The sequence below is a fragment of the Leguminivora glycinivorella genome, chromosome Z (genome assembly GCF_023078275.1).
Source record: "Leguminivora glycinivorella isolate SPB_JAAS2020 chromosome Z, LegGlyc_1.1, whole genome shotgun sequence".
Taxonomy (NCBI): Eukaryota; Metazoa; Arthropoda; class Insecta; order Lepidoptera; family Tortricidae; genus Leguminivora; species Leguminivora glycinivorella.
In genome coordinates, this window is record NC_062998.1 from 1,751,697 (window position 1) to 1,778,295 (window position 26,599).

Here is a 26,599-nt window from a genome sequence, read left to right on the forward strand (position 1 = left end):
TAGCATCATACGCTTAAGGCCGTTTTCACATTATCCGATCCGATATCGGATGTCGGAAGGATTTCAATAGAAAAAATCCAAGATGGCGCCTGTAATGTATGGGATATCGTTCCGACATCCGATATCGGATCGGATAATGTGAAAACGCACTAATTTGACATCAAATCAGCCTCTTTTTGAGAACTGTCAAAACGAATATGAACGATTTGCTACTCGTATATTGAATTAATATGAAATCGAGTCGAGTGACGTCACGGTCAATTGTTCGACTTATGAAATATAAATTGGATTTAAAAGGATGAAAAACTGAACAATGTTTTTTTATATAATTGGGGCCCATTTCTCGAAGCTACAAGTTATAGTTTACAAGCGGTTGTCAACGTCTGATATGACAAGTTGGAAAGAGACTTCCCCTTGTAACTTTCAGTTTTGGTAAATGGGCCCCGGATGCTTTATTTCATGCATGGTATAAAATATTTTATTTTAACGACAGGCGCCGCAATCTTTAGATGGACAATAGTTATTTGTTATACAAGGGGGCAAAGTTGTATTTTAACGCCGAGTGTGGAATTGAAAAACGAGCAAGTGAAAGGATTCTATAGTTGAACCACGAGCGAAGCGAGTGGTTCGAGAATAGAATCCTGAACTTAGCGAGTTTTTCAATACACGAGAAGTAAAATACATTTGCACCCGAGTGTAACACAAAACTTTTCCCCTCGCTATAGCGAGGAAACTACAACGCAAAAAATGCATTTATCACTGCTTCTAGTAGTTCCACAGGTGGTAAATCATCTTTATTACTAGATTCACCTACTTTTATCAATTTTAAATCAGTTAATTTGACTTTATTCAAGGTTAAATTACTTTACCCACTAGTGGATAAAATGCGTTTTTACCCGCTGGTATTAAAGGACAAAACACGTGTTTCCGAGCTAGTGAGGGGAAAACAATTTTAATATTTAAAAAATCAAAATTCCTTCCCATTTATAATAATTAAAAAATATATTTAGTATGGATGCAGAAGGCGAATAATTGGGATTCGATTCGGCGAAGTAATGGACGCCAGAAATACGGCAGACTTTAACGGATTCTAAACCAAAATCTGGTCATACCTCTTTGTCCTGTTGTAAAGGGTTTTCAACAAACACTGCATCTCTCTCAACAATACCAGATAGAAAGAGACAACACACAACTAATACAAGCACTTGTCAAACAATGGAAACAAAGAAAGGTACCTGGTAAAGCTTACCTGACTTGTGAAGTTTTCTACTTAAAGATTTATTGTGAGCTGTAAATAAGGCGGTAATTCCATGGAGATTCAATTGGATATGGACCTTGTTGATAAACGACTGTGTAGTGCCCTTTTCTTGTGAACGTCACATTTATAGGCCAAGAGCCAAATGACGTATACGTATTTCGTTTTACGCAGGATTATAGAATGTATTATTCTTCTATTAAAGTTCCGAAGGAGTGATGGTGGTGTAAGTTGGTTTTTGAATAAAAAGGTGTGAAATACTGATTATAGGAAGAAGGTTGTAAGTATATGTTTCACAAAATGCACTTTAAAGCTATGGCATTAAGTAAGTTAATTGAAAAAGATATCTACCGTTTTTTTTAGTTAAGCATTTATGAAAAGTGATCTTTGAAAAGTAAGTAAGCAAGCGAGTTGTAAAACATGTAATTATTTTAAGAATAAGTAGTTCTTTTTGGCACTGGATTTTGTAGGCGAGCCTTCATCTAAAGATCTTTGTTCTACATGTCTTCTTCAAATGTTATTTAAAAGTTATTTGTTTTACAAGGGGGCAAAGTTGTTGTTTAACCGCACGTGCCAATATTGATACCCGAGCAAGCCAAAGATTCCAATATAGATTAGTATTACGATTTGCCATTGTTACTTAAAACCACTAGATTCCATATATTACTTATTATACTTACATACAATTAAGTATTACATTTTACAACACCATGTGTAACTGTTATAGTTTTCTCCGTTGTTGATTTGTAAATTTTTAATATTAATATACATATAGGTAATATTATAATTAGCACATCTATAATTAATTAAGGAAACTGTAGGTCTTTAGCGTAGACAGTATCATTGTAGACATTTTTGTATATGACCGTTTGTTTCTTAAAATTAAATAAAAAAAAATAAAAAAATATATAAAGTGGAATCTTGAGCGTTGCGAGGGTTTCAAGGCACGAAGGTTAAACAAACTTTGCCACCGAGTGAAACACAAAATTTTTCACCACACCAACACAAACAAAATACTGACTATAAAATATCAAACTTAATCAAAGCCATCAATCTATTCAATATTTATGATTCAAAATCATCATTTACAGGTAAATTCTACCAGCCATCTTAAGACAAGTTAAAATTTGTATGAAATTACTTTGCACTCTTGTGGATAAAATGCAATTTTGCTATCTGTTTTCGAATAGCAAAGTAAACCTTATCTTTAAAAAAAAATATAAACGCCCGAAGAGAACAACAGGCACAGGAATTAAGAAATACCTTCGCATTAAAATTAAGTACTTAAGTTAAAACAGTGTCTATTTCATGTTTAATTAGACAAGTCTCCTATTTTTATCATATGTTTTAGCATTAGCTAGGACCATATAATACCGGGACATACAAAGCAAAAAAGCATACCCTGAAATGTATGGGCATTTGAGGTTTAAAACTAGATGGCGCTGTTTTGCAACCTGGACGTGGCCAATATCATATTTTCCCCATATATTTTTGCGTTTTTAGGGTTCCGTAGTTAACTAGGAACCCTTATAGTTTCGCCATGTCTGTCTGTCCGTCCGTCCGTCCGTCCGTCCGTCCGTCCGTCCGCGGATAATCTCAGTAACCGTTAGCACTAGAAAGCTGAAATTTGGTACCAATATGTATATCAATCACGCCAACAAAGTGCAAAAATAAAAAATGGAAAAAAATGTTTTATTAGGGTACCCCCCATACAAGTAAAGTGGGGGCTGATATTTTTTTTCATTCCAACCCCAACGTGTGATATATTTTTGGATAGGTATTGAAAAATGAATAAGGGTTTACTAAGATCGTTTTTTGATAATATTAATATTTTCGGATATAATCGCTCCTAAAGGAAAAAAAGTGCGTCCCCCCCCCCCCTCTAACTTTTGAACCATATGTTTAAAAAATATGAAAAAAATCACAAAAGTAGAACTTTATTAAGACTTTCTAGGAAAATTGTTTTGAACTTGATAGGTTCAGTAGTTTTTGAGAAAAATACGAAAAACTACGGAACCCTACACTGAGCGTGGCCCGACACGCTCTTGGCCGGTTTTTTATTTTTTATAAGAACAAATAGATGCCAATTCTCCATCTTTCTGACGCCTGTACAGCCAACCAATTGGAACCCCAGGCCACTGTAGAACTATGTCATAGTGACGTTATAAATCAGATTGTAAGAAATCTCTTACTGCTTGTCATTTTGACATGGTTGTAGAGGCCTAGGTTCCAATAGGCAAGACGACTAAAAAAAACTAATCAGTCCGTCAGTTAGATTATCAAAGAATTTTAGACACGTATTTTTTCTTTTTTCTCGTAAACGAAAAATGACGACGGTACAGTGCGTTGAAGTTTCGCGTGACGTCACGCCTAGGTACAATTTTTACTTAAAGTGACGTCACAAGCCCACACTCCGGAACTTTGATGCTCTATATCTTTGTATTTTTTCATTATTAGAAAAAGCGAAAAATATTAAGTGTTCAGTATTTTTGGACGATCTAACTGACGGACCAAACAGAATGCCATTTTTTTATGTAGTCGTCATCCGTATTGGTTGGCTGTAGGTACATTATCACTATCAGTAGGTATTACGACGTTCGTAATGTCCTCGTCCGCAATTATGACGTATGTTTCCTCTATTGTACGGGCTACGGTCGACAGTATCCATACTATTACAGTACATGTAATACAAAGAATCTCTCGACACAAGCTTAAAACTTGAACCTCAGTTTTGACAATTTGGCCCATATTCTTAGTTTGATATGTTTTAAAATGTCAAATATTAATATGAGCGCCATCTAGCCGAGCGTACCCCAAAGGTGTATCGCCATCTAGCTCACCGTCCCTTTTTCTGTATGGTTTTGGGGTACGTTTTTTTCTTAGACTTTATCGGTCTTTACGAAGTTATATAGGTCTTTGGCTTAAATATTAATATTTGGCATTTTAACACGTACCAAAGCTAACAATATGGTCCAAATTGTCAAAACTGAGGTTCAAAAGTTTTAAGCTTGTGTCGAGAGATGGCAGTCTATGCACTGTGATTACACGTTTTACTTTGACAGTAACTCTCTATAATACTCGAAGTCCTTTGACATGTATGAAGGCAGTATAATTGTGAGTGTGCACGGGAAAACGTCCCAATTTGTCGATTGCTATAAAGCCGCTTTGTCAATTTATTCATATAAAGCTACAAGTAGATAAATCTCGCCTTAATGGTAACCGACAAAGTGGGACGTTGTACTAAACACTCACATAAATAGTCTTAATTCGTAAATGTACCAAAAAGATAAGTACTCCGTGGATAAGTACTAAGGTACCAGCAGGCCAAGCACATGATGGCCGCGAGAGTATGTCGCCGCGAGATAGATCACACGTCTTCTTCTAACTGTATAAATGACATAAGGACGGGTAGTCTATCTCGCGGCGACATACTCCCGCGGCAATCATGCGCTAACCCTGCAGGCTACTCTAGAACCCTGTCTTACTCACGCCGTGCATTATTGGCTATAGAAGTCACTTTGGACGTTGACACTGAAAAGGTTCTACAGTGGCCTAATAGGACTCAAAGTGGTTGACTGTACTTTGAAACAAGTGGACATAAAAATACCCTGACTAAGGTAATGGCGCCTATTAACGTGGTACTTAAGGAAGATTTCAAAAGATACCAAAAAATTAAGTGTATCAATGTTCATTAACGACCACAAATATTTTTTTTATGGAAGAGTATTTATTGAACTATTAGTTTTGAAGAGTTTTAGGATCATTTTAGTTTATTATATGTCATAAAATGATTATTGAAGCCAACATACCTAAATTTTCTATTACCGTGGTAATGAACAGGCTGCAGTTCTATTAACGCGAATTGAGATTTCATTACCGAGGGTATGAATGACAATGTTTTTCTGCCATCGGTAAATAGAAACCCATCTCAAAATTCGGAGCTTAATACCGACGGTTGAATATACAAATTATGACAAATACATATACCTATACTATCCTCCTTTATGAATACCCACAGAAGACTCAGTTTCACCTAAGAAATCTGTACTTACGGTACACTAAATGTCATATTTTGATACAAGACTAATATGTCGCTCGGTAATAGATACTTCTATAGCAACCCATTACCGACCCAAACAAATATTGCATGGATCGGTAATAGATTCTTATATATTCTATTACCGATGGTTATCTGATCGTACCATCGGTAATAGGCATAAATTGGAGTATTATAAAATCTAATTCCGACCCATAAAAACAAAGTCATACAGATGTATTTTCATTACAAATCAAAATAAAATATTGCAAACTTATATTAAAACCAAGTTTACATAACTGGTAAATAAGCATCAGACTTTATGTCAATGTTTAAAAAAATTGACAAATTAACGGTTTTCATAGAAACTACGAAATCAGTCATGAAGTTTTTGCTAAAAATTAAGGTTTTGTTGAATAATTTTCATACCGCGTAAATAGTTCTTTGATAGCGTGAATAGATCAAGATTGAAACAACTGTAAGACATTATATAACTGATCACATATACTTAAAATAAAGCAAAAAGAACTAATATCACTACTTTAACTATTACTGTGGTATACCACAGTAATAGAATCTACTCACGAAATGGCGCCTTTCACCGCTGTCTTTTAATTTCCACTTTAAACACATTTCCAGGCTAAACAATACGTAAAAAGTACTCAGAAGTCATGTAGAAAACTATAAACAATAATTTGAAATGCATAACTTTCACCTGTTTGCCATAATTATTACGAAAACTACTAAATGAGATTGGAGTTCACTTAGGTTCAGCGTCACACGTCAGTATGACACAACCTCTTCTCGCGGCCCCGTGGCAAAAACTGTCAAATAGCGAGCGTCTTCTTTCATTCACACTCTCTATCGCCTATATGTGCGTTAGTCAACTAAACAGGCTTCCTTTGTGTGAGTAACTTTTTTTAAGAAATTGGTCGGTTTGCCTATAAAATGCGTATTTGCAAATGCGGCGGTAATGGACGTCGATTTCGATACCCGCGTTGATAGCCGCCGTTACCTTAGCTGACTCCACCACTTCATACGGTGGACACACCTCGGACACTGGCGATCAAATACAGTATGTAAACCAACGAAAACCATTTACTGAAGCCTGGCCCCGTAGCCGAATGGCATTTCTCCGACGCCAAACGAAAGCGATACGCCGCTGGCTCTGTCGCGCCAATACGCAAGCGCGATAGAGATAGATATCTACTAGCGCTTCGTTTCGTGAGCGTTTCGTGAGCGATTGTGCCATTCGGCTAGCCACCCTGTTAATATTTAAGTTACACAGAGCAACTTTTACTATGGGACCAACACCCAAAACGCGAAATAAAAATTTACTCTCCCATAGGAAATACTTACTATAAAATAAAACTACCTATGAAACTGTCAGAAGATATTTTCGTGATTTCGGGGTTGATCCCATAGTAAAAGTTTCTCAGTATCACCTGGATATTTACGGGTTACAGTAAATGGTTTTCGTTAGTTTACATACCATATATGAAAGAGGCGCGTTCCTAGGACACAGTCCAAGCTCGTGTACGTGAACGCGTACTATGCTTGTATGGGTGAATACTTTTTGTATGCTTGTATGGGTCGACTGTTCGCGTTTTTGACAGGCGGTAACTGTGAGGTAACCGAGAGGGGGTGGGCGGCACTTTCAGCGGGGAGCGGGAATGGCCATACTGTACGATAGTACACTTTATTATATTGTACCTTGGAAGAGAAAGAAGGATTTCAAAAAAACTGGAAAATTTTCAGCTGATCTCATGATGGAAACAGGAGAACTAGTGCAGTGGTAGGCAAAGCACTGCAGTAAAAATGCATTGACGACCGGTCTGGCCTAGCGTGTAGTGACCCTTTCTGCTAAGACGCGGTCCTGGGTTCGAATCCCGGTAAGGGCATTTGGGCCATTTTTTTTTCAATGTTGTCCACCCCACTTTTTTTGTAACATAGGTATTTTTTACGCGAGTATACTCAGAATCGCGAGGTCTTTCGATCCTGACGGCCTAGCACATGATAGCCGCGAGAGTATGTCGCCGCGAGATAGATGACACGTCTTCTAAGGTAACTGTACACTATTCCGGGATAGTAAAATGTGGTACATTATTCCGGGATACTTTGGTTTTTGTCGCATCGCAAACTAAGGAAACTATCAGTAAAATCATAATTTAATGCAGTATTTTATTAACTATAGATCAAATAGAACCGAAAAAGTCGATTTTCGAATATGTATCATATCTTTTGAAGCCGTGAGGTACCTCCAAACGCGTCAGTCGCAACCACGCAGTGGTTTCTATGGGCGTGTTTGACAGTGAGCTTAACGCGGCAGCGGAACTTCTTAAGGGTTTACTGTGATGCGGGTAAGTTTATTTATATTAAATTTGTATCATATAGGGATCATCCACATATTACGTCACACCAAATTTCAGGTTTTTGGACCCCTCCCCCCCCCCCTATGTCACGCTTTTTTGTATCCCTTTAACAGGGATTGTCACATTTAGTATGACCCCCCCCCCTTACACTGTGACGTAATATATGGATGACGCCTAATGGTCTTATAGTTATTAAAAAATATTTATATCATCTTTTCAAATTAATTTAAAGCATATTTTAATTAAAATACCCGCTCCCGGGATAATGTACACCATTTTGACGCGGTGTACATAATTGCGGGAGTATCACGGAATAACGGAAACACAGTCTACAATGTTTTTATGTTTTATTACTATTTGCGGTGAATTATATTTATATATTTGATGTAAATATATTGAGTAAAGATTTCAGATTTATAGTGACATAATTACGGCACATATATTTTTTAGATTTTAGTCTCATAATTGAGTACGAAATGTATTCTCGTTGAGTAATACGTGCGAAATATTGGAGTGTGGCATCGACATTAAATTTGTTTTATTTCATAAAATTAAAGCACAAAGGTTACTTATTTCGATGTTTTGAGTATAATTGTTATATAATCTTCCAATTTACTAAGAATAAAATCTTGTTTGTCTTTTAATATAGCCTCCGTTTTGACTGCCGTAATTAAGTAGACGACTTTATATAAGTGTATCTTATTCCGGTATGCCCATATAAAGTATATTAAAATATAAAAACACAAAATAAGGTATAGAGACCCGACTATTATTATGTTTTTAAACTTCCTTAGTTAGCTAAAAATCTTTATACCGCACATTGGTTTGTCCGTCAGTCAGTCTGTCCGTCTACAATTTAGCTCAATCATTATTAGTACTAGAAAGCTATATAAATATCAAATAGTACAAATTCGTCGGACAGTCAATCTGTGTAAGAACGGCCTATAATATTTATTGAGTACTATTTATTTATATATACATACTTGAATAACGTATCACCACCATATATGTATACGGTGTAGCTCAGTGATCACCAGTAACAAAAAACTGAAATTTTCACGAGTACCTTGCAATTTTTACAACCGGCAATAGCTTCTGGATTGAAATTAAATTTTGAAAAAATAAACCCCGACATTGTGAAGTGTTTTTCATCAAACATGGCTAAGAACACTCTCGACTAATTCAGCTTTCAAACGAAAAAAACTAATCTAAATCGGTTCATCCATTCGTAAGCGATGCCTTAGACAGACAGACAGTAAAACTTATAACACCCTGTCATTATATCATACAATCGTTATACCGTAAAATATCATGTTTCCCATCCCACCCCAACCCATCAAAACATTGCCAATTATAAAAAATACACTCTGTATAAGCATCTATTAAAACGATATGTGCATTTATATATTTATGTAAACAACATTTTTAATTCATTTTCTTACATTATGCTTAAAGAACGTCGACTTTAAAGGTATCCCGTAATTACGTACAACGACTCCCGGAATTGAAGCCATACCAAAATTGTATCCCGGAATAATGGGCAAACTAAGGGTTAAGTAAAACAACGGTAATTTCTATAAATTAGAAGTTACGATGGAAAATAGTGTCTTAAATCCATCGTAGAAGACTTATCTTTAAAATAAAATAATTAACACGACTAGAAACTTCGCATTTTTTTTACAATCTTCACTCAAAGTAGGAAACGTCTTAAGTTCCCGTAATATGGGACAGTTACCTTAACTGTATTAATGACAGGAGGACGGGCAGCCTATCTCGCGGCGACATACTCTCGCGGCCATCATGTGTTAACCCTGCTGATAGGAGAAAAAAAATTGTCCCAAGATTTCCATACATTTTTCAAACCTTCCATTCCGTTACCGCCATACAAAATGTATAAAAAAATGGTAACGGAATTGGAAAAAACCTTGGAACACTTTTCTCCTATTAGGATTGAAAGAGCTCGCGATTCTGAGTGGAAACCACATAAGAATATCCAAATACAAAAAAAATGGCCCGTTTATTTGTGTGATGAACAGAGATACTCGCTCCTGAACGAGTCATGGATGTTTTTTATGTTTGTATTTGTAATACTTAGAGAACCTTAATGACGAAATAAAACTTAAAATAATATAATAGCAATATAAAACAGCAATTCATCAAAAACATCTTGGTAACAAAATAGGAATAAAACTAAAAATTTAACTTTTTCCTTAATTTTTGTACAAACCTCCTGATAACTACTGAAGAATGTCCTATAATTTATCTTTGTTCTAAATCTGGTCCGCTTCTAAAATTCTTTAAATTTTGGCCCGCAATGATAGTTTTCCTTATTCTACCACTGGTCTATAATCCAAAGTGACCAAAGTCTCATAGCAACAAGGTTTTCTAGCTGAAGTCATACTAACCACCTGCGCTCAACCAACATAGCGCTATGTTTTCAAAACAATCACGTCTCGCCTACAGATGGTTTATCAAGATCTCGTAACTCGAGACTGTTTTATAACTGTCGCGACATCGCTTTCAAACAATGTACGTACAGACGCACGCTGTATTCCCAAACGGGGTAGGCAGAGCAAATGAAAAAGTCTCAAGTTTTTTTTAATTATAAATGGGCTTACTCTTGGACACAGACTAGCCGAAGGCAAAGACGTGGCCTACGATGGAGTGAGCTCGCTCGTTATACGAGCTTAGAAATATAGCCGCCGGCAAGGAATTCCACTCCTTGGCAGTGCGCATAGGATTCATAAGAAAATAAGTTTCAGCTGCTATTGACCATTAAGGGGTTAAAAGGAAATGAAATTTTGATATTGCAGTGACATGTTGCCAGCCCATCGCTCACACCAATGGAGCGTATCCTGCAGTCGACTTTTACAACACCCAAGGGAAGAAAAGTCAAGTAGGTAAGGTAAGAAAGTATAGAAACGTAAATAACAAGTTAAAATCTGGTTTGGTGAAAATAGGTAAATATATCACATATAGGTATCTAAGAACAGAATATTAGTGCATTACGATACCTGTGCGGAAAAGAGGAAGTTCAAACCGAGTTAAATCAACACGAATTCATTCATTCATTGTATGTAGGTAACTATTTTAAATGAATCATGATAGCGAAATAAAGTTATTGGGCTAAGTATCCCCTGGATAACAGTTACAAAGAAGAAAAAACACGAATTTCCTTTTCGCACATAAATCTTACGACGTTTTTCAGTACAGCAGCAGTTCTCGAAAAGTTTGTACAAAAATTAAGGAAAAAGTTAAATTTGTTTTTATTATTCCTATTTTGTTACCAACATTTTTTTGATGAATTGAAATTTTACTAAGTTTTATTTCGTCATTAAGGTTCTCTAGTATCAATATTTTCTTAATTATAACAATAATCCTGTATATATCTTACGAAAGTCGACTTATATTACTAAATGTTGGTAACAAAATACGATCAATTAAAATTTGCTGACGTGGCTATGTACAAAGTTGCCGGTTGCTGCTCACAGATGGCCCTCTGAAGTTTCGACCTGACAAGAAATGACACTTTGCGCACAAAATCATATGTACGCAGCGGGGCAAATCTCGACTGGGGGGCAATTGTAACTAATCCATTTTTTCCATGATTACACTATGATGTTGAGTTCTACATGTCGTCACTACTTTTAAAAAATCTCGTATCTCACGCTGCTTCCCAAAGTTAAAACGCAGTAAGTCTATATGCATTCCATACATACTTACTACAATTTTCTTTTCATTGACAGACGAAGATACAAGTTTTTTTAAAAGTAGTGACGATGTATCCACTGGACACGCGTGCCATATATACTCGTAACCGGTGGACACTATTTAATAATGCAAACATTGTAAAACATGGAACAAATGGACCAGTTAAATTTGTCCCCCAATCGAGATTTGACCCGCTGTACCTTATTGAAAAAGTATAATGGTGTCGATATACGAGTACTAGATGTCGTTTATTGAACGGATTGGATTGGACACAAGCCGGGATGCGTGGGCGATAAAAACGTGTCTAAATATGGCGTAGAGGATGGCTATAAATAGCCATAAGATGTAGTTCAGCTGGCGTTTGATTTCTGTTATTACCAACGAGCTAGGATTTAGATATGAAGTTTACGAATTAAGTGCTGAGTTTTATAATAGATTTAGAACCGCACCGGCGGCGGTCTGGGAAGTTGAGCCCAATAGTAAAACACGACCCAAGAGTAAAAGTGGCGCAGAGGCTCCCAAGCACGCGAAGATAAGAGTTTAAACTGATCGACGCTGTAGGTAGTGATACAGAGTAGATCTGAAATGCATAGCACTTAACTAGTAGGCGCGAGTGCATGTCGGTATCTGAACTCTCAAACATTAAAGTTTGAGAACATAATTATGATGACTTACTTGACTTAATGTCCTGTGTCCCCTAGATGGGGCAGAGGGCATCCACAGTGCGTCGCCATCCCGAGCGGTTTTGAGCTTCGCGCTTTACTTCGCTCCAGGTCATCCCTATCGCCTTCGCTTCTGCAGTGTCGTCCGCCGCCAGGATTGCTTAGGACGGGCACGTCTTCGCTTTCCTTGGGGATTCCAGTCTAGGGCTTGCCTCGGTATGTGGCCGGGGTCCCTTCGGAGCGTATGGCCAATCCAGTTCCATTTGCGGCGTTTGATCTGCTGGTTGATCAGAGTCTCACCGCAGCGTTCCCACATATAATTATGATACCTACGTAATACATTTCCGACACAGACATCAGCTGTTAAGACAGGACTATTGAGACCATAGAGGCATAAGTAAGGGAAGAGTTGTAACTCCATACATCAGTAAATGCGGGTTTTCTGTAGTGACATCTAGCGACAGTCACGAGTCAAATAGACTATCAGTACTGTTACTTGTCAATAGATGTCGCGACGAACGAAGAGTCTAATACTCATAAATTTTTAGCTTATAAATTACAAATATTACAATAGTATTAATCAGTATTCTGTTTTCAATTCTTTCTGCTTGCAATATTAGTTGTAAACTGTCCTAATATTAATTTTTTGGCAGACGAGACACTGTTGATACCTAGTATCAAAGAGGATCGAGTAATAAAGAGAGTTACTGTCAAAGTAAAATGTGTAATCACAGCTGCCATCTCTCGACACAGGCTTAAAACTTTTGAACCTTTGTTTTGACAATTTGGCCCATATTCTTAGCTTGATATGTTTTAAAATGTCAAATATTAATATTAGCGCCATCTAGCCGAGCGTACCCCAAAGGTGTATCGCCATGTAGGTCACCGTACCCTTTTCTGTATTGTTTTGGGGTACGTTTTTTTCTTAGACTTTATCTGTCTATACGAAGTTACATAGGTCTTTGCTAGTATCGAGTAGTGGTACTGATAATTTACGCTATTTGACGCGTGATTGTTGATTCACTGTTGAACAGTAGGTAACTTTACAGCAAGTTTGATATATTTTGCATAGAAGTTAGGCCGTTTTCACATTATCCGATCCGATATCGGATGTCGGACCGACATCCTACATCCGATAGTGTCGGATGTCGGTCCGATAAAACGCATTGTTCCAAATCAATGAAGTATGATTTTGTGTCAAAAAATATTTAAAAAATGTTTTATATTTAATAATTATAAGCACTATATCCTAAATATTATATTGTAAAATTAAAATAACGAGCATAAAAAATACTCAGGGTGTCAGGCAAAATAAATAATTTTACATTCAACTATATCTACAAAAAGATGAAAAAACTAGTATCCGCAATTCGGACCGATGCATTACAACCTTTTTTTTTCAATGGAAATTGTCAACTAATTTGAATTTCGATCATTAGCAGCTGTTTAATAGACGCCATTTTTGTCACGCACACTACTACAAACGTATACATACATTATATATACGCACACAAACAAATATTATCGGCCGACAACTGACGGGGGTCCGGCATGCCAAAAAATGTCGGAAGCGTCCTGCCGATATCGGCAGTTCCATGGTGCCTCGGACAAAAACTGTTGTAGGAGAGTGCCATCGGCATTAAATCCGCAAATTTTGCGTTTTATATCGTTTTTTAGTAATAGTGATCTATTAAATACATAAATGAAGACCTGGAAGCGCATAAATCTTATATTTTACATCCTTCCTACATCCGATATCGGATCGGATAATGTGAAAACGGCCTTAACGCTACAGCTCACAATACTATTCGTCAAAGATGGTAATCACACTAATCACAAGGTCGACATTGGATCTCCAATTTGCAATGTTATTGAGAAGATGCGGGTAGACTATCAGAGAGTACCTACCGACGTGTATACCTACCTACATATAACATGTGTAGTGTATAGGTATACGTACAGTCACCATTAGATATATGTATCTGAGCGGCCGAGGCGCTCAAATATATCTGAACATATCGCCTCGACTTTAGGCGTGTTCAGATATTTGTGAGCACCTCGGCCGCTCCGATATATCTGATAGCGATGTGCATTTTTAACTGATATTAATCATAAAGGTACAAGAATAGTCCAAATTTTCATTTAACATTCAACGTAAATGTATGGACTTCAACTCAAAGAAAATGTTTCAAAAAATCGCTTAAAAGGCGTACTTGATGTACAGAGAACGAAACATAAAGAAATAAATCAAAACAAACAGGTCATAAAAATTCGTAATTAAGTTAAAGGTAACTGAGATTAGGGGCCCATTTCTCGAAGCTACAAGGTACAATTTACAAGTGGTAGACAATGGGCCCGTTTCTCGAAAGGTACAATTAAGCCTTGTATTACAAGTGCGTGAACTGTCAAATCGTATGGGTTGTCATGGGAACACACTTGTAATACAAGCCTTATACGTTTCGAGAGACGGGCCCAATGTCTAATATGACAAGTTGGAAAGAGACTTCCGCTTGTAACTTGTAACTTTCAGATTTAAATAGGCCCTAGGTACAAAATAGAAAGATACAAGCAGTTGGCATAATAATATAATTATTAACACATATACATTAAAGCTTCGTCTTATTTTCAAACATGAGTTTAACCCGTTTCCAGCGCACAATTATACAATGTTTTACCAAAACGTTATAACTTTTATATGTGAGTGTGTTTAGTAAAACGTCCCAATTCGTCGGTTACCATTAAGGCGAGATTTACTTGTATCTTTATATGAATAAACTGACAAAGCGGCTTTATAGCAATCGACGAAGTGGGACGTTTTCCCGTGCACACTCACATATGGTTACAGTAAAACATACTATGCCCGGAAAAGGGTTAAACATTTTATAGTATTCGTACGCTCAGAAAATCCCATTCTAATGCCATACTTATACATGGGCCATTTTTTTCAAAGTTGTCCACCCCACCTTTTTGCAACATGGGTATTTTTTACGTGACTCATACTCAGAATCGCGAGGTCTTACGATCCTGATAGGAGAAAAAAAAATGTCCGAAGATTTACATACATTTTTCAAACCTTCCATTCCGTTACCGTCATACAAAATGTTGTATGAAAAAATAGTAACGGAATGGGAAAAAACCTTGGGACACATTTTTTCTTCTATTAGGATTGAAAGAGCTCGCGATTCTGAGTGGAAACCACAAAAAAAATTCCAAATAAAAAAAAAGACGGTAGACAAATTAGAATAAATTGGCCCACATCCAAGTGGGGTAAGACTAATTAATATAGTTTTAATAGAGATGGGCCGAATACGAATATTCGGTTCAGCTGTTACCGAACCGAACATTCGGCCGAATATTCCGTTGCGCCATATTTTAAATTCTGGCTTAGAGTTAAAAACTTTTCAATGATTGGTAATGGGTAGGTACATTTATCTTACTAAAGGCTCTTAATATTCCTATTATTTAACGCATAAGAAAATATTGGATTTTGTTTCTTAAACTAGGTACGTTATTTTTACTTTTTTAGAATATTATTGTATTTGTATTGATTTTGTAGAGCTAATGGCGGTGCCTAATATAATTGGCGAGATCAAAGCCACACGACTCCGCTGGCTTGGCCACCTGGAAAGGATGGGAGAGGATCGTGGTGTGAGAAGAGCATATGTGGGACGCCCAGGTGGAAAACGTCCGCGTGGGCGTCCCAGATATCGCTGGTGCGAGGAAGCCCTGAAAGACCTGTCCGCACTTGGTGTACCCAACTGGCGTGAAGTGGCGCAGGATAGGGCAGAGTGGCGATCTCTTGTGTCGGAGGCCAAGATCCTTTTTGGGTCGCTGAGCCAGTGAAGTAAGTAAGTAAGTGTATTTCGACACATTTTTAACTCCCTTTGGTAAATATTAAATAAATGTCATATACAAAGAAAAAATGGCCAATGCCTTCAAGTGTTCCAAGCTGGATTCGAACCAGCGTACTCCGTTAACCGGACGGATGCCTGAACCACTCAGCCATCGGTACACGAAAGCAAGTGTAGAAATTTTCAAGTATATTTCATTATCCGATGAATTACGAAACAACTTACGCTATTCATTTACTTTACTCATTATTCGGTAAATATTCGAAAATGTGACCGAACTATTCGGCTGAATACGAACGTTAAAAATCTTGCCGAATATGCCGAATACCGAATATTCGGCCCATCTTTAGTTTCCAACATTTCACCACACCAACTTTAAAAAAAAAGTTTTAGTTTTAATTTAGGCTATATACCTAGGTCCTATAAGATTTACCTAGGTCAATTTACTTGGTTTATAACTTATTAGTTTATTATTTTTGATGTCTTTTTTATCACTTTCTTAATAAAATTGAACTGGCGAAGGCTGTCAAAAAAGGTAGAGAGAGTTCCATTTTATCCACATGAGTGCAAAGTAATATTATAAATATTCGAACTTGATGTCCTGAGCTGGCGGGTAACCTTTTGATGTTTGATATTCCTACCTTATGTGGTCTAACATAGACACAGTAAGAACCGCTTTTTAACACGAGAGCGGAAAACTTTTCTTCCACATCAACCAACAATTTCATAGTTTCATTCACTAAAGGGTTCTACAATAAATATTTATAACAATATTTAACATTTATTACGTGTTAGGCACCTTACACTTATTTATACAATAGGCGAGACGACTAAAAAAAACTAATTAGTCCGGCAGTTAGATTATCAAAGAATTTTAGACACGTATTTTTCTTTTTTTTTCGTAAACGAAAAATGACGACGGTACAGTGCGTTGAAGTTTCGCGTGACGTCACGCCCAGGTACAATTTTTACTTAGAAGTAACGTCACAAGCCCCCCACTCCGGAACTTTGATGCTCTATTAATTCTATTATGTTTGTATCTTTTCATTCATTGGAAAAAGCGAAAAATATGTGTTCAGTATTTTTGGACGATCTAATTAACGGACTAAACAGAATGCCATTTTTTTATGTAGTTGTCATTAATATTTTCGTAATTTTAATCTTATTTTAAGAATTCAGTACCTATTTAGACAACAAAAGTGTTATGATTGGACATGTCTATAGTAGAAGGGGTCATATATTTACAATATAAGTATGCATCTATGTATTATTGTTGCAAAACCTGACTTTTTCAACTATTGAGATAAAATGTAAGTACCATTATTTTATATTCGAACATTATAAACCTAAACTTTTTTCACTCGTTATATAATACAAGGTTTTTCGTATCTATACACTAAAGTAGGTATTTTACACCGCTATGTATGTGCGTTTAACATTTACTATACAATTTTCTATAAAATGTACATTGAAACACAAACATACAGAAAAACCCTGTACATTTTGTATTATTTTATTTTTAATTTTAGAGTTCTAAACTGTAAAATTTAAAACTAGGTTCGTATGATACCTTTTAAGGTAAGGTCAATAAAAATAAATAATCTTATGTATTTTATTCTGTAAATTTTTTTCCTCTAATAAAAACCCAGATTAGCAGAAGAAATTGAAGAGCGTTTCTATTTTTGTCTGTTTTTTTTTTTAATATTTTATTGATTTTAAGTGAAAATTTGGTAATTTCTACGAGAGCTTAAGAGCTTTCTCTAAGAGAACTTTCTGTGTCCCAGAATTTCCATACATTTTTGTTATTTCCTCTTTTGTTACAAACTGGCAAACTGCTAACACACAAATTGTAACACAATAGGAAAATATGGCACGTGGCACTTTTTTAACCTATTATTATTGAAAAAGCACATTTTCCGAAAAAACTAATGAGTCTTAGATTGAAACATAAAAATTTAAAATTTAAATAATAATTGTAAGCGTGTATACGAGTATGTTTTATTTAAGTTTATGCATATCGAGAATGATTTAATACTGGACTGACAAAACCCATACTAAAATGCGTACCCCTGAAATGTATGAGCCTTTCAGGCTTAAACCTAGATAGCGCTGTTCGCAGCTTGGAAGTGGCCAAAATCATATTTTCCCCAAATATAACCAATGAAATATTTCTTTTTTCTATTTCCTCTTTTGTTACAAACTGTAGCCTTTTGTTACAAACGGTCGGGGGTTTTTTCAAAATTTTAATTTTTGATTTTCATGGAGCTCCCGATATTGTTTTCCGTGATCTGATGATGCACGCAACTGCGTCGAAATATCGGGAGCCTAGTAAAAATCAAAATGGTAATCACGGTCTATATCCCGGTCAATATGTCCAATGAAAATTGGCCGCGAATCATTTGAAACTGGCCGATTGCATCAAACCGTCTGTCACCGTTAAAGCGTTCGTTAAATTTTATTGTATGGGAAGTTCCATAGACATCTGCTGCGTGACGATGATGTGTCCGTCAAATATGGTTGATGCAACTGGCCCTTAATGTTGTATGTATTATAATTACAGTGTTAAATGACAAAAAGGCTGAAAATAATACAAGAAATTAACCATTTTATTTTTAAAGACTTATTTTCGTAACAATACAGGAAGACTTATTTCTTAGAGGCCTGTCTAACACCTTTTTCCTTTATTGTAAAATATAACAATTTGATAAAATGTATTTATAAGTAGGTAAGGTCAATCGATTTGAATCATAGGCCACTCTAGAACCCTGTCTCATTGACACCGTGCATTATTGGCCATAGAAGTCACGTTTGACGTTCACTGTGTAAAGGTTCCAGTGGCCTAGGATTCAAATTGGTTGACTGTACAAGATTTACTATTTCAGTACATATGGCGGTTTATTTTCACACTAGTTCGCAAAGTAGTACTTTTCTTATCATGACGTATTTCAAAGGGCCATATGTACTGAAAAACATCGTACAATACAAGAGGAAGTTCGTAACTCGTGACGATTTAAAACACTCCCTTCGATTGCACTTCCTCTTTTCCGCACTTGTATCGTAATTTTGTGACACATGTAGGTATATTTACGATTTTTATTCATTATTATTTGTATGTGCGGGTTATAAGAGCATTTTCAGAATGGGAAGGCCCAATTAGCGTAAGTCGTTAACAAAAATTAACTAACTGTCAGTTTTGTGACGATAAATTAAGCATGAAATTTCAATAAAAATATTGTTTTTGTGTTAATTACATAAACTTTAAGACGCTGACAGCACCCAATGGCCTTGACGCTAGCGTACACTGTCTAATCGTATGGGAGTAAGTGAGAGCGCGATGTCACTAAAAGAGGGCGGATAGGTACGAAAAGTGCGGAAAAATATTAAAATAAAATAGATAGATGCATTATTTGTGCAAAATGTTTCGTTAGTGTTTTAGATATGTATATATGTGTTATTATAATATTAACTAAAGACAACTAAATGAATAATTGAACGACACACAACCGTTTAATGACGAACTCGAGACCAATCTTTGCAATTTTTTTCTATCGAGCCGATTTCATTAAATCGTGTATCGAGTACGGCTATGTTCTTTGAAATATAATTATGACATATAATTTACTTGCCTTACTAAGACTAATAGTTTGTCTTAAAAAACTACGCAAGTAACATCAATTTTACCCAATTGGGTGTTGTCAGCCCCTTAAGCGATAAACTACATTCAGAATGTGAAAAAAGACATTTTTTAGACAGATTTTATGCTTAATTGTCGTCACAAAACTGACAGCGAGTTGATTTTTAGGGTTCCGTAGTCAACTAGGAACCCTTATAGTTTCGCCATGTCTGTCTGTCCGTCCGTCCGTCCGTCCGTCCGTCCGTCCGTCCGTCCGTCCGTCCGTCCGTCCGCGGATAATCTCAGTAACTGTTATCACTAGAAAGCTGAAATTTGGTACCAATATGTATATCAATCACGCCAACAAAGTGCAAAAATAAAAAATGGAAAAAAATGTTTTATTAGGGTACCCCCCCTACATGTAAAGTGGGGGCTGATATTTTTTTTTCATTCCAACCCCGACGTGTGATATATTGTTGGATAGGTATTTAAAAATTAATAAGGGTTTACTAAGATCATTTTTTGATAATATTAATATTTTCGGAAATAATCGCTCCTAAAGAAAAAAAAAGTGCGTCCCCCCCCCTCTAACTTTTGAACCACATGTTTAAAAAATATGAAAAAAATCAGAAAAGTAGAACTTTATAAAGACTTTCTAGGAAAATTATTTTGAACTTGATAGGTTCAGTAGTTTTTGAGAAAAATACGGAAAACTACGGAACCCTACACTGAGCGTGGCCCGACACGCTCTTGGCCGGTTTTTTGTTAACAACTTACGCTGATTGGGGGACAAATTCTGAATTTGTCCATAAATAGCAACGACAGACATGCTAAGAATTATTTATATATTACAAGATTTCGGAGATTTTCCTATATCAAGAAGGCCATTCAAATATTATCTAAACAATTAACATTATTTATACATAACACGTACCTATAGTATCATGCGAAAATCCCTCTATACCTAATAATATAAGGCTAACACGAATTCGAAAACATTTTCGCTAACGTCTGCGTAACTTAATTTATACATTATAAATTACTAGCGACCCGCCCCGGCTTCGCACGGGTACTATACCTACATGTAAACCTTCCTCTAGAATCACTCTATCTATTAAAAAAACCGCATCAAAATCCGTTGCGTAGTTTTAAAGATTTAAGCATACATAGGGACAGAGAAAGCGACTTTGTTTTATACTATGTAGTGATAGTGATACATCTCGGTCTCTCGGAGGAGATTACAGGAGACACCTTGCGTTATCCCGGCATTTGCCACGGCTCATGGGAGCCTGGGGTCCGCTTTTGACAATTAATCCCAAGATTTGGCATAGGCACTAGTTTTTACGAAAGCGACTGCCATCTGACTTTCCAACCCGAAGGGTAAACTAGACCTTATTGGAATTAGTATTTCCTCACGATGTTTTCCTTCACCGAAAAGCGATTGGCAAATATCAAATGGTATTTCGCACATAAATTCCGAAAAACTCATTGGTGCGAGCCGGGGTTCGAACCCGCGACCTCCGAAACGAAAGTCGCATGTACTTACCGCTAGGCTACCAGCGCTTTTTAGTAAGCCCATTTATAATAATAACCACAAAATCGCTTCTCCACAGACTACTGATAATTATTAATTAAATATGATCGCAAATTTAACATTAAACACTCCGCCACCTCAAGCTTAAAATATTACATTCCATTTGTATGTAATTTTAGTAATTTTGTATTGCTCTTCTATTATTCAGATGAAAACATTTTTTCACCACACCAACTGGTAACGGCTTACTTTGCTATTCGAAAACAGATAGCAAAATTGCATTTTATCCACAATGGTGCAAAGTAATTTCATACAAATTTTAACTTAATGTCTGGTAGAATTTACCTATAAATGATGATTTTGAATCATAAATATTGAATAAATTGATGGATTTGATTTAATTTGATGTTTCATAGTCAGTATTTTGTCCGTGTTGGTGTGGTGAATAATTTTGTGTTTCACTCGGTGGCAAAGTTTGTTTAACCTTCGTGCCTTGATACCCTCGCAACGCTCAAGATTCCACTTTTTGAACAATATTGGAATCTTTCGCTTGCTCGGGTCTCAATATTGGCACGCGCGGTTTAACAACAACTTTGCCCCCTTGTAAAACAAATAACTATATTTTTATCTATTTTTAGCCGGGTGGCACTGATCGAGGTGACGAAAGCCACGAAGGGAAAATAGGTAAAGTAATGCTAGACTCGTGTGTGGCTTTAAAGAATGTGTGTGTGTGTGTGTGTGTGTGTTTTTTAATCAAAATGTGCATTCGTGAGTTATAACTGGGATGGACTGTGTGAAAGATGATATTAAACGGAAACAAGTGAATGATGAGATGACGGGTGAGAGAGGTATGGAGAGAAGTACATGAAAATGAAAATGAAAATGAAATATTTATTTTTCAAGTAGGCATATTACAATGCGCATATGAACGTCAAATAAAGCTACGCCGGCTCTAACCCTACGCCTCAGCCTCGAGAAGATTTCAGTCCCCCCTCAGTTGGGAGGGGGGTATCCACTATGGGACCGGCAAGAAACTCGGCGGGCAACTTCTTTTCAAAACATTACATCTTATAATTAACATGCATTAAATAACAACATACAATTTAACATGCAAAAGTATTCATCAAAGAATATGAACAGACTAGGTACTCTATGGAAATCAATTTCAATAAATTATATTATTGCTTAATAATACGTCGTTCTTCTTCAGAGAAAACATATCAAATTGTCATAGAAGAAAAAGATAATATGAATCTCAATATCATTAAATATGTAATTTACCTACACAACATAAAATATAAAATATTTGATGTGCTTTCTTATCTGAACTGTGTCCTCTATACATAATACAATTATTTTAATTGCTATTCGTTTTTTGTAGTTTCTGGTTCGGGCCATGCATGTTTGTCTGTCAAATAGTCCTCGACTCTGTAATAAGCCTTTAACATCAATGATTTTTTTAAGTAGTTCTTAAGAGCTGGGAGGGGTAATCTCAAAGCAGTGTCAGGTAACTTATTATAAAAATGAATGCATTGCCCAACAAATGACTTCTGTACTTTACGGACACGAAACTTCTTTATGGCAAGCTTATTTTTGTTTCTAGTGTTATAATTATGGATATCAGAATTCTTAGTGAAACAGTCTAAATTCTTAACAACATAAATTATACTATCATAAATGTATTGGGAAGCTACAGTTAAGATATTAATTTCTTTGAAGAGTTCTCTTACTGATTCACGTGTTCCTAAGTTGTAAATAGAACGAATGGCTCTCTTTTGTAATACAAAGATAGTCTGTATGTCAGCTGCTTTGCCCCAAACCAGAATACCGTATGACATTACACTGTGAAAATAACTATGATACACTAGGCGAGCTGTCTCAACATTAGTCAGTTGCCTGATTCTCCTAACGGCGTATGCGGCTGAACTTAATTTGCTTGCTAGTTTCTTTATATGAGGACTCCATTGTAGATTTTTGTCCAATGTTAAACCAAGAAACAGTGTTGTATCTACCATCTCTAAGCATTCATCATTCAAAAGTATTTTTGTATCGATTGGTTTAACATTCGGCAGAGAAAATCGAATACATTTGGTTTTCTTAGAATTAAGAAGTAAATTGTTGACAGTAAACCACTGCAGTACATCAGCTAACGTGCTATTAATTACATTGTAATCCGTAGATTTTCGGTCAACATTAAAAAGCAGTGATGTATCATCAGCAAAAAGTACTATTTCACAAAAGTTTTTCACTATACATGGCAAATCATTTATATAAACCAAAAACAGGAATGGACCTAAAATTGAGCCTTGTGGCACTCCTAATTGGACTACAGTCCCGCTAGAGCGAGTTTTGTTAACAACTACTGTTTGTGTTCTATTGCTAAGGTAAGAAGACATAAAGTTTAGGGCATTTATAGACAAACCATAATGTTCTAATTTCAAAATGAGCGTTCCATGATCCACACAATCAAAGGCTTTTGAAAGATCACAAAATATGCCAATTGCATCACAAGAATTTTCCCAAAAATTATATATATGTTTAATGAGTACCGAAGCAGCATCGGTCGTGGAACGGCCCCTTGTGAAACCGAACTGTTTGCTTGTAAGTAATCTATGTCTGTTGAAGTGTCCCAGTAGATCATTTAACATTAGCTTCTCAAAGACTTTACTTAGTACAGGAAGTATTGATATGGGACGGAAATTGGTTATATCACTCGAATCACCCGATTTAAAAAGCGGTATGACTTTGCTACATTTCATAAGATCTGGAAAGGTGCCTTGTGAAATTGAAATATTATATATTACGGCCAAGTAAGGTGCTATTATATCTATGACATGACTAATTACTTTAACTGATGTTCCCCATAAGTCTTCCGTTTTCTTTAAATTGAGTGACTGAATGTTTTAACAATATTTACAGAGTCTACTTGACTAAATTCAAATGAATTATTACATTTCTTAACATTAGCACAAAGTAATGAATGGGCTTGAGCCGCAGAAGAATGTAAACATTTTGTGGTGTTAACGGCTATATTTGAGAAATAATCTTCGAATTCCGAGGCAACATCGCTGTTCGACACTATTTGTTGATTATCTGATACAATGTTGACTTGACAATCGCGTGATTTACATTTACCAGCTTCTTTATTTATAATACTCCAAGTTGTTTTCACTTTGTTGTCCATGTGGTGTCTTTGGTGTCCATTTCACCATGCTGCGCCGACCCCAAATAAATGGGATAAGGGCAAGCGAATGAATGATTCGTGAGTCATAACTAGAGAGCGGATTTCATGTAGCGATTTAAATATTAATATGGATATGACTCGCATAATTTATTATTTTTTCTACACACAAAAAATGTATAAAAGTAAAACCCTTTTTGGATGCTTTTTTGAATATTGTGCAAAAATAATAATGATAATAAAATTAATAAATAAAAAAATGTTTGTAAATTTTTAATAATTTATTTATATAAATTCTTGTAAAAACTTCTATATTACGACTCAAAGAATAGAAAAATGAAAATAATTCGCTTCCTGTATACAAACTCCTTTATTTAGAATAAAATACTTGTCTTTAAATGTAGTTATTTACAAAAAAAAACCTACATTTAAAGAAAAGAAAAATTACATTTACAAAAAATAACATTAATTTAATCATTAGTTAGCGAAGTTTGCGGTGTGCGATGTGGATGTGATAGATTGTAAGACCTTATTATAATCCACATGACAAGTAATAAAAAAAATGCACTAACATATCCATATTAATATTTAAATCGCTACATGAAATCCGCTCTCTAGTCATAACATTATTTTACCTTTTTTCCGACGTTTCGGCCGAGTTGCACTGGCCGCGGTGATGAGAGACACGAAACGTCGAAAAAAAAATGTGTGTGGCTTTAGAAAGAATGAGAAAGTGTGTGTTTTTTATCAAAATGTGCGGGTGTACTGTCAAAGATAATTTCTGCATTAGTGAGTAATATTTTTCATGTGTATTTCCTTAACCCCCGCGAGATTCAGCAGAATTTTCTATAAACAAATGCAACATGAAGGCGTCTCTATATTTCCAGTATTGTTTCCGAAAACTCACCTGGTGTTTCTTAAAATTTCCGCTTGGTGCGCTCTTTTCTCATACAAAATGCGACTTCATATTTTTCAATGAAATGTACACTAAAGATAAATTACTATTAACCCTTTGAACACTCGTGCACGTCACTTAACCCTTAAATGCATTATCTTTAGGTTTCACTCGCAAAATGACTTAGAATTGAGATTCACGTCAATTTTAAACTTTGATACAGTAACATCTCACATTGACATCAATCTGTCAAGTTGTGTCATTCTGATAGTTTCGTTTTTGATAGCATATGCATTTAAGGGTTGCGTTTCTTATTTTTGACAATTTTTTATGTTGTAAACTAATTCAGTAAAATTAAAATTTTAGGTCGATTCTACTCAGAATCACTACAATAGAAGACTAAAAAGTCTCAGAATTACCATACAGTTCTGTTACTTTCCTCTTTTGTTACCTCATACAAACTATATGACAAATGGTAACCCAATAAGAAAAATATCGTTAACATTTTTCTTACCTATTAAGGATTGAAATAGCCAATGATTCTGAGTAGAAATAACACAACATTGATCAAACACATAAAAAAAATAGTAAAAAAAAAGGAAACGCTATCAAAATGTCGTAATGAAGGTATCCGCGCGTGTTTTCACGTCATTAGCGGCCAAAGGGTTGGTCCACAAACTGTCCTAAACCGTGACTTGTACGTTTTGTACAATGTTCGAATATTCCACCTTCGAGGGCACGAGGTAGAACGCTGGCGCCACTTTCTGCCCGCACGGACATTTGCAACCTGGAAGTAGAGAAAATAATGTCATTAGTATACTAGTGTAGTACAGTCAACAAATCAGCTGTACACATGTGGCCAACGGTTCCACCAACCCTTTGTGAAACCCCTTGGCCAAGATAAGAGCCGCTGTTTACACATTGGCGAACCAATCACTTGGCATTGGCTCTTCATGAAAGATGGACGTGGAATGGAAAAATCTAGGAAATTCTAGGTCATAGACGTTGTCAGAAAAAATTGATTAAAAAATAATAACCCCGTAGTAAAATTAAATTATTTGAAATATTAACAATTTTTTGAATATTCTGATAAGAACATTTATCTTTTTTAGGAAATACATTAAACATTTGCAAGGTTATTTTATTTCCTAAAATCTACACTATTATTGGCATAGATAAACTTATTATTTTCGTAAATATATCACTACTGTCCTCTCTGACGGCTGACGACCAACTGAATGAAGCGCCAACGTGTAAACGCAGTTGGCCATTGGCGCCAAGATCCTTTGATGTGTGGACAAAAAACCGACACCAATCGGTTGGCCGGCAAGCGCAAGCGCCAACTGCCAACTTACGGCCAAGTAGCCCTCTACACGCTTAGCCAAGGGGGTTGGTGGAACCGTTGGCCATATGTGTACAGCGGCCATAAGTTGTCCACCCCACTTTTTTGCATTTGGAAATGTGGTTTCCGCTCAGAATCGCGAGCTTT

The 26,599-nt window shown here is 36.0% G+C and overlaps 1 protein-coding gene across 1 annotated transcript in view; it reads right to left on the bottom strand.

The window, feature by feature from the left end:
• Window positions 1–24,606: 24,606 nt before the first annotated feature.
• The window catches only part of LOC125241428 (dual specificity protein phosphatase MPK-4-like), a 58,558-nt gene continuing 56,565 nt past the window's right edge, over window positions 24,607–26,599 (bottom strand). Inside the window, exon 11 of the mRNA XM_048149919.1 lies at window positions 24,607–25,897. Within this exon, the coding sequence (XP_048005876.1) occupies window positions 25,794–25,897 (104 nt within the window). The 3' untranslated portion in view covers window positions 24,607–25,793. The remainder of the gene's footprint in view (window positions 25,898–26,599) is intronic.